Source organism: Trichechus manatus, unplaced genomic scaffold (assembly GCF_000243295.1).
Source record: "Trichechus manatus latirostris isolate Lorelei unplaced genomic scaffold, TriManLat1.0 scaffold00373, whole genome shotgun sequence".
NCBI classification, from domain to species: Eukaryota; Metazoa; Chordata; class Mammalia; order Sirenia; family Trichechidae; genus Trichechus; species Trichechus manatus.
Window position 1 is genome coordinate 353,165 of NW_004444309.1, and position 16,333 is coordinate 369,497.

The 16,333-nt window shown below is 45.0% G+C and overlaps 1 protein-coding gene across 1 annotated transcript in view; it reads right to left on the bottom strand.

The window, feature by feature from the left end:
- GALNT14 (polypeptide N-acetylgalactosaminyltransferase 14) overlaps nt 1-16,333 on the bottom strand; it is a 153,185-nt gene that overhangs the window by 59,161 nt on the left and 77,691 nt on the right. Inside the window, exons 5-9 of the mRNA XM_012559895.2 lie at nt 12,277-12,342; nt 11,823-11,944; nt 3,331-3,418; nt 2,485-2,569; nt 208-311 (exon numbers count right to left, since the gene is read on the bottom strand). Coding sequence (XP_012415349.2) covers nt 208-311; nt 2,485-2,569; nt 3,331-3,418; nt 11,823-11,944; nt 12,277-12,342 — 465 coding nt within the window. The remainder of the gene's footprint in view (nt 1-207; nt 312-2,484; nt 2,570-3,330; nt 3,419-11,822; nt 11,945-12,276; nt 12,343-16,333) is intronic.

Consider the following 16,333-nt stretch of genomic DNA (forward strand, 5'->3'; position numbering starts at 1 on the left):
GTGACTCAAGATACACCCCACACTGATCCTGCCTCATTAACATATAAAGGTTAGGATTTACAACACATTACAAAATGGAGGATAATTCCATCAGATCACAAAATGGAGGACAACCACACAATACTGGGAACATGGCCTAGCCAAGCTGACACATATTTTTAGGGTACACAATTCAATCCATGACAGATGTCTAGGGCAGTAACTCACCAAAGTTCTCTCCACCCCAGATGTCCATTTCCGTATCATATTTCCCCAGGTAATCGAACCAGGCTTTGTCAATCACAAAGAGCCCTCCGGCTATGATTGGAGTCCTGTGCATTTAGAAGAAAAAAGAGGGAGAACTGGTTACAGATGGGGGATCACTTTCAAATTCTTCTGCTCTGTCATCCAGAACTCAAGGTCATTTTCCTCTTGTTTCTGTTCCTTTTCAGAAAGGCCAATAAATTTTCCAGTTACCTAAAACAAGAACATGCTCCAGGATATTCTTCCTTTGATTGAAAATTCCCTGACCTTGCAGACAGGCTAATCCACTCATCAGCACACCTCCTGTGGGAAGCTGGGACTCATTCAGAACTCCAGCTGTTCTGAGAGCTTGGGAGCATCCATGGGCCTCTCCCACTGGCTCTGCCAGTGTGGTTCTCTCGGGAACTCCATTAGTGGGAGCAGGTAGTGAGCCACTGACCAGGGCAGAGAAGAAGGGCTGAGGCAGCACCTATTAAAATCACATCCATTTCATCAAACTGGACTCTGTCCCTTTTTTACTCCTTTTGTACTCCTAACCCTTCATCTTCATTTTCTTTTCTTGAGGCTCCACCACAACCTCCCCTAAGCTTTGATTGCTGAGAGAGATGTCAGAGTGGCCACTTGGAAAATAAAGGGTTTGAAGAGGAAAGTAGGCAAGGGCAGCAGAGTCCCAGCAAGTAATCTGGCAAGTTCATGGAGGTATCTGCAAGAATCAGTAGCTGAGGTAAGTGGGAGAGCCCTTAGGGACCCGGATCCTCATTCAGTCTGTCCAGAGGGTGAGTGAGTTTTCTCCTGGTTCAGTTAGCAGTCTGAAATCCAGGTCTACTGATACCTCAACACCCTGCTGATCCCTAGACCTGGCCGAATCCTGGGAAACACCTGTTCTGGATGAGCAGAGACCTTCCCATAAGAAGAGAAACTGTCCCCAAGAACCCTGCCATTGGGACAGGGATGGGAAAAACCCAGAGGTAGGTTCTTCAGCACCTTTGTCCTGACTTAGTACACTCCTTTAAGGTGTTGAGACAGGTGTACACTCTTCCCACACCCACACCCCACATGGCACGGCTGCCCTGGAGAGTAACTGAGGAGGTGCTGTGCATTGCAGGGTTCTCAGCACGGTAAAAAGTTTCCAACATCCCTTTAGAAATGAAGGACATTATCTGGGGTGTCATCTGGCTCCAATCTCTCTCCTGGCATCACTTTGGATCACGGAAGAGGGACTGGCACATAGATGAGACAGAGGTCCCAGTGTAGAGTTCTCAGAGTTCCCACCCATCTGTCTGGAGTGTCACCATCCAACTCTTCATAACCCCTTTGGTCCTCAATTTGACTTAAGTCAGTTCAATGAAAATTATCAAACATTTACCACATGGCTGGCACCAGAGAGATGCCCTTGAGTAGTCCTGGACATCCCTATATCACTGAGCTGAGAATGCTCAGTCCAGTGGCCTTTTCTGTAATTCTTCAGGCACTTTTCTTATTCTCCTGACACTCCAAGGGAGGCAGATATGATTTAGCTTATAGACTCCCAAGAGGCCTGGGACATGTCTGTCATCCATCCTACTTAGGTAGGAACAGCAAGAGCACACACTCTTGATGTTGAGACCACAGGCTCCCCACAGGGTGGACCACTGCACTCTGTTTTACTCCAGGCCCTCCGATGGGCCTGAGTCCCATGCAACCATCTCGCCACCATGTGCTGTGGGCCACGAGGGGACTAGGAGAGAGAATGTAGGTCAGGATAAAGCCATTGGTAGTGCTGGGAAAGCAGCACAGCATTCATGTCTCCCATCAGGTTCTTGTACAGAAGGGAGCAGGTGTGTTTATTCATGTGCAGCAGTGACCATGCCTTGATATCACGTCCACTTACAGCAGCCCTTCCTGGGCTAAATCCTGATATCCAAGACCAGAGGGCCCTGCCCCTGGCCCTAAAGGGCTAACTTTTCCCTTACCAGAGGCCCAAAGGGTACCATCTTGGACTTGCAGGAAGCCTAAGTGCATCATAGCATATGTATGGGTGACTAACATTGGGCTCCAGCAGGCCCCCATCCCCTTTGGTAGAACTCCCCATGATGACTGAAGCCTCCTAAAATATGGGAAAAAGTGGATATGGTCTGGCAAAGGGTGCTCTTCATCTATTCCCAATCTTTTGAGCATCTAATACGGAATGCCTCCCTATACCATGTGACAACGGGAAGGAACTAGTGATGATAAGTCTGCCTCCCCACCCTTCCTACTTACCTAATGGGCTCAGTGGGGTCCAGGCGTCGAGCCTTCTGCTCTGGGGAGAGCTGCTCCCATTGGAAATGGAGGCTCCAGTCAAACCCTAAAACACAGCACCAACTTGGTTGATCTGGTCTCCCAGAGGTACTTGTAAAGCTTGCCCATTTTGCACCTTTTCCAGAAGTTCACAAATGCACCCAGGCTCCCGGGGGAGCTGGTCCCAGGGATAACAGGACTCATGGAGACTGATCAGTAACATGGCTGCCAAATTTTTGTTTCCTTCTCTTTCTCCACCTCCTACTCTTTCTCTGAATCTTCTCTGCTGGGGTAGAGTTATGGAATAAAGGGCAGAGAACACGGAGTCAGGTTTAGCAGAGCCCAGGGGTAGGGCCCATGGACAAGATGGGCAGTTGTGGAATGTGATCCTTGGCCATGAGTCTCAGGAAGGTACAAGCAGGTTTGTGAGGGGTATCTAGATGGCCTGAATCTCCTAAAATTGGTCTTGGTTTGGGGACCAGCCAAAGGTGGAGACCTATGGTGGGTCCCTAGGAGAGGGTGCTGCCCAATACTGAGATGCCAAAAAAATCTAGGCCGCATGTAGCAGGGGATCCTCAGGTCCCAGGTAAGCTCTATGTTAGAGCTAGAGTTCTGGAGCTGGGAGTGTCCTGACCACTCCCCAGAAACCTCTTTTCACAGTCCCAAGTGGCAAGGGCCAAGCTGGGGTGAGTTACATTGCAGGATGCAAGGCTGGGCGTTCCAGACAAACCACTAAGATGAGACTTTCCCTCATGTCCCTCCCTCTTTAAAGCAATGACTAGGAGAAAAGAAAGTCCTTACTAGGGAGAAGGATTTAGCTTCACTCACCCCCTCTCAGCTCTGAGGCAGACTCAATGTAGTTAAACGTGTCCAGGTTGATGATATCAATCACTGGGCACACCACTCGAGTGTAGTCCTGTAAAACAACAAACGCTGTTTTCAGTTTGTGGTGTTCAAGTGCCTGGCTGGGAGTCCAGGAGCTTGGTAGGGCCTCGTCCTGGTAGTGCAAGGTTTTGTGACTGGCTTTGTGGCTTTGACCAAGCACTTTCATCTCTGGATCTCAATTTTCTCATCTATAAAATGGGGCACTGGATGCCACAACCTATCTACTTCCCATGCCTAAAATGCAAAATTTATTCTTGCTCCTGGTCTCAGCCCCAGTGGCGATCTAAGGCTGGCTGGAGAGTGCTGCACACTGAGAAAGGGGAAATGCGGAAGAAGAGGGTTGAGAAGTCCTTTTACATCAGTGGGGCTCTGGGGAGACAGAAGACACACACAGTCAGCTGGGCAGGCAACCCCAAGCCCACAGTCACGAGAAGCAAAGACACACACCCACAGTGAGAACCTCTTGAAATTTCCAAATACTCTGGAAAAAAAGTATCTTGCTAGGCATATGGTTCATTGGCAAGTTGAAGAATAGTGTCTCAGAGATTCCTAGTTTCTGTCATTGCCTTTAGATGGATACTCTCAAATCTGTATCTCCAGCCCTACATTCCAGATTCGGCTCCAATATGCCATTGGCCACCACCATGTAGATTTTATACAGCCCCTTGAATGGTGGTTTCATCATCTTTTCCCTGGACATGATCCTTTTCCTAAATTCCCTATTTCTGTTAATAGAACCATCACCCCCCCCCCCCCCCCACCACTAAATTAAGAAGATTCACCCTTGCGCATTAACCAGACCAAGTGCTGCTGACTCTAAAATTTCTCTTTTGAATTCCTCCATCATCCCCTCATGCCTGGAATACTGCAGTGGACCCCTAACCGCCCACCCCCTGACTCCTAGCTCATCCTCTTCCCCTTTCATTCTACACAAGGCTGCCAAAGTTGTCTTTCTGACATGCAGATCTGCCTCTGCCACTCAACTACTAAAAACTTTAATTTGTCTATAAGATAAAGTTAAAATTCCTTAGCATGGCTTCTGAGATAATAAAAAACAGGTATGTCTCTAGCTTTTCAGCCTCATCTCTTGCTACTTCCCCCAGGCCACTTTGGCTGTAGGTATCAAAATCACCCAGGGAATATTTTCCCATTGTACAAGCCAAATCCACCAGTCCTTTGGAGCAGTCAATGTGTACATATGTATGTGTGTGTATATATGAATATATATATACACACACACACACATATATATGTGTAAGTATGTATGTATGTATATACACACACCAGGTGGCTCCATAGCCCTAGTGACACAATGGTTAAATGATCAGCTGCTAACCAAAAGTTTGGCAGTTCAAACCTACCCAGCGGCTCTGCAGGAGAAAGACCTGGCGATCTGCAAAGACTACCGCCAAAAAAACCCAGTGGGGCAATTCTACTCTGTCACATGAGGTGGCTATGAGTCGGAATTGACTCAACAGCACCTAACAACAGCAACAACCAAAAGGTTGGCAGTTCCAGTCCACCCAGAAGCACCTCAGAATGCTTGGCAATCAGCTTCCAAATAATCAGCCATTGAAAACCCTATGGAGCAGGGTTCTACTCTGACACATACAGGGTCACTATGAGTTGTAGTCAACTCAACAGCAACTGTTTTCTTTACCATGTTTTAGGAAGTCAAGAGCATGTCAACAGCTCTTGCGTGTCCTGCTTATATACTATATACATACGTATATATACACATACATATATATGTATATTTCCCCATCCTGGCTGAGTACTCCTGCTCTTGACATGCAGGAAGGGAAGAATTGGGCTTCCAGTGGGTAGTATAGACCAGCTGTGAACAAAGAGACTCTTGGATGGCTAAATGGGAACCAAGCCACCTGGGAGAGCCAGTAGGTCTCAGGTGAACCAGGCAGAAAAGCTTTTCCAATCCTCAGCACCTACCACCTTTGGCTTGTGCAGGCAGGAACTTCTGTTTCTCCTTGAAGTCATTTAATTTCCTGGTTCAATCTCTCTCCCAAATGAGGCTGTCTTCTTATTTTAAGCTCTAGATTCACCAAGTGCCTGGTTTTAAGTTCACAGACTTAACTTGGCCCTCAGCCTCCCACATGTGACTATGTGACTCATTCTGACAGTAACAAGGTGCCTCTGAAAACCAATTGACCCACATGGAAAGCAGTGTTCATTTCCAATGCATTGCTTCTACTGCTGGGATGTGCACAGATGCTTCATTTGCAGTCAGCATGACACTTGCCTAACTGTCACTGTTCCTCTGGGCCTCTCAGGCCACTGTCATTGTGGTCTGTGTGTATAGTCACAGTGCATGCACACACAACCCACTGACACAAATGCCTATACATAGATACACACTCAAAGACATTTTTGTGACTTGAATTCTGAAACGTTCTTAGAAGTTCACAGACTGACCTTCTGTGTTCTCACAAAGTCCTTATTCTGCCTTTGCTTGCTGAGTTTTGGGGCCTCTGAAGTTGTACCAAGTCTTTTTGTAGATGCTGTTTTGCTTTTATTTTTATTTTAATCTTTCTTCAATATTTGGAAACCGAAATGCAAAATAAATGTGCCGGTTGCTTACTTGGGCCACAGGATTCTCCAGGAGCCATGCGTGGCTCTGTCTTGGGGCTGTGAGAGCTTCGGTGCACTCTCCCTCTAAGCTCTGAGGATTTTCATCCTATTAATCCTGTCACAACTCAGTTGTGATCTCTGTTTAGCTCAGTCATGGACACCAGACAGGCAGAGAGGGAGAGGTATTTGGGGTTAAATGCTGTGTGAAACCATAACCTTGAAAAGTTGCTGCAGGGGACTTCATAAATGACTCATCAAAGCCAGAGGACAAGCCTCTCTGAGTGACTTAGGGGGATCAGTCCCTGCTCCATTTTCATATTCCACAGCTCCCACCTAGAGCCTGGTGGGTAGCAGGTGTTCAGTCAGCGCTGGCTGAAAGAAGATGTGTGTTAACTCCCTCTTAGGATATTGTGTCAGTAGCTGCAGAAGGTTGAGTAGGTCAATCACGGCTGAACTAGATGGTTTCTCCTCCTGTAAGCTCAGGGATTGAGGGACTTTCCGTAAAAATGCCTAGACCTGATGCTGGGGAGTTTTCCACGTATCTTTAAAGCTAGTACCACACTCAGGCTCAACCAGACAGCTAGAGGAATCCCTGGAAGATCCTGGACTATGACTCTTCTCCCTGCCTACAAGTCTAAGTTCCTACCCCATGGTCCTCACCAGGAGTAAGGCAGAGGGTTGAATGAATGTGGCCACTGGCCACCAATCACCACTGTGACTCATAGCTCTCATTTCTCCACTGATTTATGTATTTAAAACCACGTTGTGAATGGGCAATAAAAAGACTCCAAGAGAGAAAATCATTCACTTAATCAACCAAGATTATCGAGCACTACTATGTTTTAGGAGTCTCTGGTTGGTGCAAAGAGTTAACATGCTTGGCTGCTAACCAAAAGGCTGGCAGTTCCTGTCCACCCAGAGGCACCTTGGAAGAAAGGCCTGGTGAACTACTTCTGAAAAATCAGCCACTGAAAACCTTATGGAGCACGGTTTTACTCTGAGATACATGGGGTTGCCATGAGTTGGAGTCAATTTGACAGCAACTGTTTTGCTTTGTTTTTCATAGTTTTTGGAAGTCATTGTCTTAGGCTGGGTTCCCTAGAGAAGCAAACCCAGTAAAGCATACAAATATATATATAGAGAGATTTATATCAAGGAAATGGCTCATGCAGTTGTAGAGGCTGGAATGTCCCAAGTCCGTGGGTCAGGCTAGAGGCTTCTCCTGATCCACGTGGCCGCAGGGGCTGGCAAATGCAAGATCAGCAGGTCAGACAGCAGGGCACTTGCTCACAGGCTGCGAAGATCGATGAGTCCCAAGATCAATAGGCAAGATGGCAGGTAAGCTGCTAGTTCAAGCCCCAAGGACTGGAGGTCAGACAAATGGGAGCCAGCTTCAAGATCCAGTGTGAGCAAAAGTTCACAAGCCTTGCCAGAAAGTCCACCTGTATTGGATGCAGGCCACATCCCCAAGGAAACTCCCCTTCAACTGATTGACTACTCACAGCAGATCCCATCATGGTGGTGATCACATTACATCAAATCTCATCATGGAGGTGATCACATCATTATATGACTGCCAAACTACATCATAACTGCCAAACTACTGAGAATCATGGCCTAGCCAAGTTGACACACAACCTTAACAATCGCAGTCTTCAACTGGGGTAGATCCAATGATGAGTAAGACCTCACAGTCTAGACAAGGTGCTGGACTGGTGACTAGTTGATTATAATGTGGTGTGTAGTCACACAGCCCGGGACCTCCACGTTAGCCTGGAGGGAGGGGGTCAGGAGAGGCCATAGAGGAGGCGATGCTGTGGGCAGTGGTAGGAACACGCGGACTAGTTGACAGGACACCTGGATTCTAGGTCTTGTTCTGCCATCTAGAATGCATATGACCTTAAGCAAATTAGCACACTCTCTGGGACTCTGTTTCTTCATTTATAAAATGAAGACAGATTATTCTTTGCAAAACTCTCCTGCCTCCCTAACATGTTTTTGGGAGGAATAAGAATATGTCAGCTATTATTTATATACATTTACCAAATGCTATAGCAATTGAGCTTTCTTAAAACATTTTTCCCTACTAAAGAAATATGTAGATAAGGGGAGGAGCATATGTTTTTAAAAAGACACAACTTGGTCCTTGTTTCATGTATCAGCATGTAATTAAAGGGGAGAGAAGGAAAACTGGGGAGACTTCAATGTGTAAAACACTAACTGAGGACAGTGTATGACAGTGGGAGCTCATCCTCTTTCTTATCTCTATTTTTGAAAATCCCAAACTCCAATTACAGTTTAAAATTTCCACTTCCACTCACAAGATCAAATCACCTTTTTTACCCTGAGACAAGACATACACAAAGACACATGCAAACACAGGCTGATACACACTCATGCTCCCACCTCGAAGAGAACATCCTGGAGGAACATTCCATCATCCAGACTTAGGGTCTTGACAAAAGCCTCTGAAGCCCCCATGATGCTGTACAGCCCTTTGCGCGAATGTTTTAGGGAGGGTGAGTTCAATCTTTAGGTTGACTGACTTCCCAAGCAATTAGCAACTTGGCAGTGGGCAGGGCTCATACTTGGGAAGGGGACGATGAAGAGGGGTGGAGGGAGCCTGATGGTTGTTGGTCACCCTGGGTGAGCTGGCCATGGATGGAGAAACAAGAGCATTTTTCAGAGAGGGCCTCTGAGATGGACTCAGAGCCACTGGGATGGAAAGGGCTTCGCAGGCTCATTAAGGCTGCTGAGGAAAGCAGGCTCCCTTAACTCATCCTCCAGGGACGAAGTCAGCCTGGGAAGGCTGAGTCCCCCGCAGTGATAGATGTATCTGGCTGGCAAGCAGGGTAGAGAGCCCCTGGGGTCAGTTTCTAGCCCTGACTATGCTCCACCCTGTAGAAGTCTTCTCACCCCCACCGAATGAGAGCCTAGGCTCCCTGACTTCACCCCAGGGAACACAGCCAGCAACTTGGAGAGGAAGGAGAGCCAAACAGAGGTAGGAGGCCCCAAAGGTGTTGCCGAGTGAAGAGTTACAGCCCCCTCGACTGAGAGGAGGGAGGAGCAGGCAGGCTGCACTGAATCCATGCCTGGACGGCATCCCTTCATTTCTTCCTCTGAGACGAACTTTGTGAATGTTCAGTGGACACAATTGGGCAAAGGGCAATTTACCTTAACAAGATCACTCAGAATATACTAACGTATAAAGTTCAGGGGAAAAAGCAGAATACAAAATTGTGTAAATACAGTATGATTACAACTATGTAGAAAGACACTTTCTGCAAAAGAAAAACCATCCTAGATGGGCTAACAGTGGACGTCTTTGAATTGTAGAATGTTGGTTGATTAGTTTTCATTCTACCATTCTATATTTTCCAAAATTTCTATAATGACCGTGGATTACTTTTGTAAAAGAAACAATAGTTTTGGCAGTCTCCTCTGCCTCTCTCCTCTGCTCCCATGCCAAGAGGTTTTCCATTTTACCTGAACCACATTCTTGAGTTTCAAATCTATTTCTTGTTTGTATGATCTGATCTTAGTTTAAATAGGAACGACCTTGTCTCTTCAGTATAAAATACCCTTTAATCAGAGACACTGTCTCCAACCCCATCTTTTTCTTCCCCAGCAAAATATTCCTAGATTCTCTAACCTTTCTTTTTCGTTCTGATTTTGCAAACTCAGTCGTTTCTATTTAGGGCACTCCAGCTTCTTTTTAGCTACAGGCTTGTGCTGTGGCAGGATCATTTGAGCTGGCCCTGTAGAGGTGTCAGCAACTCACAGGCAGAAAGGCCTTTGTGGCGGTGGGGGGGAGTGTAAATGTTCCTGTGGGAGTGGATTTTCCCACTTCAGTATCCCAGAGGTGACAAAAATGTTTTACATATTTCATCCTCAGAAAGGATTTCCTTGTTACTAAAGTTCTCTCATCCTTTCCCCATATGGTCACCTACTCTGCCTTCTTATTTAGAAATCATTTGCAAACCAGCAGTGCCAGTTACATAAGGAACCGCAAAGAATCTTACTAAGCAGGGTGTGGATTTGCTTTAATTGGCCCATTCCAAACCTTGGGGCTCAGTCCAAAATACGAAGTCAATAAGTGTCTACTGATTAACTTGGGGGCAGGAAATGGGTCTGCTATTCCAACTTTATCACCTCCTCGTTGCATCTGGTTTCTTCTTACTATCATTTCTGATTTCTGAACACTGAGTACCTACTCTATGATAGGTACCTTGTGTCGGACCTGTCAGTGCCTCCATTGGGTTTATAATCTGTTTGGGGAGACAGGGAACTAAACTCAGAAAGGGAAATTGTAAGGCCAAGTGATCAGTTATGGCTGGGAATGATCCCAGCTAGCTCCAGCAGTCAAGGCAGGTTTCCTGGAAGAAGGTGTGAAGGGAGGCCTGAAGAGCAAGGGGAGTTGTATAGGGGGAGAGTAGGAGAAGGCTGTGCAGGGAAAGGAAGACCTGGCCAGAAGTGGAGCAGTGGGACTGTCAGAACATGTTCAGGGAAAAGGGGCAGCCCAGTAATGTCAGTGAAGGAGGCTGGGGAGGGCTGTTGTGACTGTAGATGTGGGCACCAAGGGAAGGTCCCCCAGTACCAGGCAAATTCTCCTTAACTGAATGATCTATTCATAAATTAACACTGCTGAATCCAGACCTCTTTGCCTGGATTATGTCAAAAAGAGGGGAAGAGGAGATTTCCTACACAATAGTAAGTGTATGAGCCCTCCCAATCTCAGGGAAAATGGTCAGTGGATGGAGTTTAGTATCTTGGCCTATGGGTGAGAACTCTGCAGTCTCATCAAGGCTCTGCCATTGGAATGGATAATGCTGTGAAGGATTTCCTAGTTCTCTTTTGAGGCATTTACATCTCTCAGTTCTTTCATCGTCTTAATACTGTCATTATGCAGGCAGGAGTCATATAGCTACATGAAGAGCAAGCAGGAAATAACCACAGCACAGGGAAGATGCTATTGAGGCAAGATCAAGTTTCTGGTGCTGCTAGTACTGTCTAAGGAATATTAGGCCAAGTTAGATAATTTCTCTCAGACTGCGTTTTCACCTGTGAAATGTGTATGTAAAAATATGCAATCTCCAACTTTACAGAACAATTGTACAAGTCAATAACTCTATGGCAGTAAAGAGCAGTACAAATTCCAGCTATTAACATTGACATCTACAATACACAGTGCATTCTGTAGACAAGTAGAGGAGTTCATGGACTTTTGGAATATCAAATAATAATATAAAAAATTAAATTATTTTTTTCACTTTCCAGAGGAATGATAGAGACATGGAGACAGGAAGCATACACAGTCCGAGAGCAAAGGCAGAAAAAGGCAAGAGATTCAGTTCATCTTAGCATTAAGCTGACATTCCTTGACATTGTGCCTTTGGGTGAGGGTGTAGGTGACACTGTTGATGAATGGGGGGAGGTAAGACAGAGGCCTCAGAAAATGAGTGATGGAGTTTGGTTAATTCTGCTGCTTCCTTCCTACAAAAATACTAGCTCTGCAACTTCTGCTGTCTGGTAGAAACAAGGGTTCTCTCTTGCCTAGGAAGCTGTATGTGTCCTCTGCCAGCTGCCTGCAGTCCCAACCAAGCAGGCCTGCTGCAGGTGACTCAGCAGGTGGAGCCCAGTGTAACAGAACGAAGAAGTCACAGCCCTTGTTCCACCCCTGACTGGCTGTGTGACCTTGGCCAGGCTTAGTTTCCTCATCTCTAAAATGGGGACAGCAATTTCTGTTTTTTCCATCTCCCAGTAGGATTGAGGGAAATATGTTTAGTAATGTGCTTGAGAGCTAGCGAAGTGCGGGGCATGAGATCTACTTGTTCCTCAGCCTCACTCACCTCTTTGACCCTGTGCAGCAGGGGCTGGAGCCAGTCCCTGTTCACCTCACAATGGCTGTCGAGGAAAGTAAGAGTGCTGCCTTGGGCAATGCCAGCGCCCCGAATCCGGGATCGGACCAGACCTGTAGTCAAGGACAAATGGCTGAGTGCCACTGTCTCTTCATTGTTCAGCAAGACCATGGAGGAGCCAACATTCCCCCCACACACCCAAACACATACACACCATCACCAATCCCCTCCCCAAACACACACCCAAACACACACACATACTACCAATCCTCTCCCTCAACACACACACACTACCACAAATCCCCTCCCCAAACACACACCCCCAAACCCACACACAGACCACCAATCCCCTCCCGCAACACACACACTGAAACACACACACCACCAATCCTCTCCCCCAGTGCATATGCTGAGGTCTTTGGCCAGCAGTACAGGTTGGACCTACCTTGCCGCTCATTATTACGTAGGCATTTCACCTTGGGCAGCTTGATCAGCAGTTCACAGTCATCAGCTACAAAGACAAAAGTTATGGTGGGTGAGTTTCTGGGGACCCATTTGCACAATGCAACTGTGCACTGCAGGTGAGTCTGAAGAGTAGATAAGGCAGCCCTGCCCATTACCCTCCCCTCAACTGCAGTGCCCAGTCCTGACTCAGGGTTTCTGGGCTTTGCCTAAACACTGTTATTATACAAGGTGCATTCAGTGCAAAGTGACCTCAAGTGCACCTCTTTGGAGTAGGTCAGTCACACAGAGGCACCTACATACTTGCTTTAAAACATTTCCAGATGGGAAACTTTGGAATGGTTACTTGGGGACATATCTTCTTTTCTATGGCCCCTTAAAGGCATGAACTAAGAGTCCTACTTATGGAGGTGGGGCCAAAAAGGCAGAGTGGTCAGATGTTTTCTGTGGTCTCTCTTACAACAAAGACCAAAAAAACCAAGTGAATAGATCATATATGACAATCTAGGAGCCCTGAATGTCAAAGGAAAAGTTGAGGAATAGGACTGAGTGGCAGAGGAAGGGAGAGACAGTTTGGAAGCAGCGAGGAGTTGCCAGACCTGACCAGGCCGGGTTGGCTGGCAGGCACAGTGATGCAAGCAGTGGTGCTCGAGAGGCATTTTCCACATCAGAAGAGACGGAGTGGCAGAGAGTCTACTCGGGCCTCCAGAACCAGTGAAATGCAGCACACAATCAGCAAAAGATACGTACATGTGTCTGATCTACCGTAAGGATAAAAAAAAAGCCCTTTGGGAAAAATCTTTATCTCATTTACCTGCCCCCTTCCTGCTCTGCACCAGGTCCTGGGCCAGCTTCAGAGATTGCTGAGTACCCTGGGGTGGAAGTAGGACCTGTCACACACCCTGAACCATTCTTCCAGCCTTGGAGGGGGAACAAATTAACAAACAGGAAAAAACAATCTGCCACCTTCCCTAAGCTGGAAACTCAGGGTAGACAGAGATCCTTTGCCTAGGCACAGGCATAAGGGGTCCGCGAACTTTGAATGCCTTTCACCCCTGCATAGACTTGTGTGGGCCCAATTTAACAACATAGTCCTCATTACCACAGTACAATAGGGTATATATCTGAAGGCTAACTTCAACTGTATCAGCTACATGATGAAGTGGTAGGTTCATGATAATTGACACTGCTCTGCCCATTAAGCAGGGTCCTCACCTACCCACATCAGGGGCCTGAGGACTGGTGGCTCCACCCATGCCACCTAGACATCTGCGACAGGGGTCCAAGAAAAAGTGATGCCTCCCAGTCCTTACAGCCAACAGCATTGGGTGCTCACAGTCCGGCTGCAAAACCCATGCACCTACACACTCCAGAGAACAGGGACATGATTTCCTCCCAGACAATCAGGGGCAGCCATCAACCTCCTGCCTTGCTCAGGTGTGATCCTCTACTGCAGCCAGATACCTGTGCCTACACAAATCACCCCTGCCTGTCTAGGACTGTAGGTGAGAGCCTGTACCACACAGTTGGTGACTAATTACCTGGACACCTGAGCTGAATCCATACAAGAAAATAAACAGACACCTGGGCTCACAAACCTACTAACAGATCTAACCACCTGGTGACAGGACGTTGAAGCTTCAAAGGTGCCCATAATCAAACCAGCTCACACGAGTTGGCATATCAAAACAAAAACAAGAAGCTAGGACACAGTAAGCAAACATAAAATAAATAAATATAATAACTTACTGATGGATAGGAGACAACAGTCAATATCAAATCATATAAAGAGGCAGACCATGATGGCTTCAGCAAGCTCCCAAAACAAAGAATCAAGAAATATTCTGGAGGAAGAGAACTTCTTGGAATTATCGAGGTAGAATACAAAAGATTAATATACAGAACTCTTCGAGAGATCAGAAAGGAGATCAGGCAAAAAGAACAAGCCAAAGAACATACAGATAAAGCAATGCAGGAACTTAAGATTAGAGAAGAGCATAAAGACAAATTTAAAAAGCTGCAAGAATCCATAGAGAGACAGCAATCAGAAATCCCGAAGATTAACAATAAAATTTCAGAATTAGACAACTCAATAGAAAGTCATAGGAGCAGAATTGAAGCAATGGAAGTCAGAATTAGTGAGATTTTAGATAAAGCACTTGACTCCAACGTATTTGAGGAAAAATCAGATAAAAGGATTTAAAAAATGAAGAAACCCTAAGAATTATGCAGGACTCTATCAAGGGAATAACCTACGAGTGATTGGAGTACCAGAACAAAGGAGGATAACAGAAAACACGAGAGAATTGTTGAAGATTTGTTCCAGAAAACTTCCCTGATATCATGAAAGATGAGAAGATATCCAACATATTCATCAAATCCCACATAAGGTAGATTCCAAAAGAAAGTCACCAAGACATATTATAATCAAACTTGCCAAAACCAAAGATAAAGAGAGAATTTTAAGAGTGGCTAGGGATAAACAAAAAGTCATCTACAAAGGAGAGTCAATAAGAATAAGCTCGGACTACTCAGCAGAAACCATGCAGGTAAGAAGGCAATAGGATGACATCTATAAAGCCTTGAAGAAAAAAAAATTGCAAGCCAAGAATCATATATCTAGCAAAACTGTCTCTCAAATATGATGGCAAAATTAGGGCATATCCAGATAAACAGAAGTTTGGGGAATTTGCAAAAACCAAACCAAAATTATAAGAAATATTAAAGGGAGTCCTCTGCTTAGAAAATCAATTAACATCAGATAACAACCCAAGACTAGAACACAGGACAGAACAACCAGATATTAACCCAGACAAGGAAGTCACAAAAGTAAATCAAAGCTAAAACACTGAAAATAAGGAAATAGAGATGTCAATATATAAAAGATGACAACATTAAAACAAAAAAGGGGAACTAAAAATGCAGTCATAGATCTTTCATGAGGAAGCCAAGGTGATATAAAGAAATAAAAGACTGGTTTAAACTTAGAAAAGTAGGGGTAAATATTAAGGTAATCACAAAGGAAACTAATGATCCTACAGACCAAAATAAAAAGGAAGAAAAATATAAAGACTCAGCAAATAAAAAATCAACAATGAAAAAGATGAAGAGAAAATACATCAAGAAAAATGACTCAGCACAGAAAATAAAATGGAACAAAGAAGCTGTGAACAACACATTAAGAAAGACATCAAAATGACAACATTAAATGCATACCTATCAATAATTATGCTGAATGTAAATGGATTAAATGCACCAATAAAGAGACAGAGAGTGGCAGAATGGATAAAAAAACACGATCCGTCTATATGCTGCCGAAAAGACACACACCTTAGATTTAAAGACACAAACTAAAACTCAAAGGATGGAAAAAAATACATCAAGCAAGCGATACTGAAAAAAGAGCAGGAGTGGCAATATTAACCTATGACAAAAAAGACTTTAAGTAAAATCCACTACAAAGGATAAGGAAGCACACTATATAATGATTAAAGGGTCAGTACACCAAGAGGACATAACATAATAAATATTTACCTACCCAATGACAGGGCTCCAAATACATAAAACAAACTCTAACAGCATTGAAAAGAGAGATAGATAGCTCCACAATAGTAGTAGGAGACTTCAAAACACCACTTTCCGTCAAGGACACAAAGAAGCTCGATAAAGACATGGAAGATCTAAATGCCACAATCAATAAACTTGATCTCATAGACATATACTGAACACTCCACCCAACAGCAGCCAAGTATACTTTCTTTTCCAACGCCCATGGAACATTCTCCAGTATGGACCACATATTAGGCCATAAAGCAAGCCTTAACAGAATCCAAAACATTGAAATATTACAAAGCATCTTTTCTGACCATAAAGCCATAAGAGTGGAAAACACAAACAGCAAGGAAAAAAATCAAACACATGGAAACTGAACAACACCTTGCTCAAAAATTACTGGGTTATAGAAGAAATTAAGGATGAAATAAAGATATTCATAGAATCAAACAAGAATCAAAACACATCCTACCAGAACCTTTGGGACA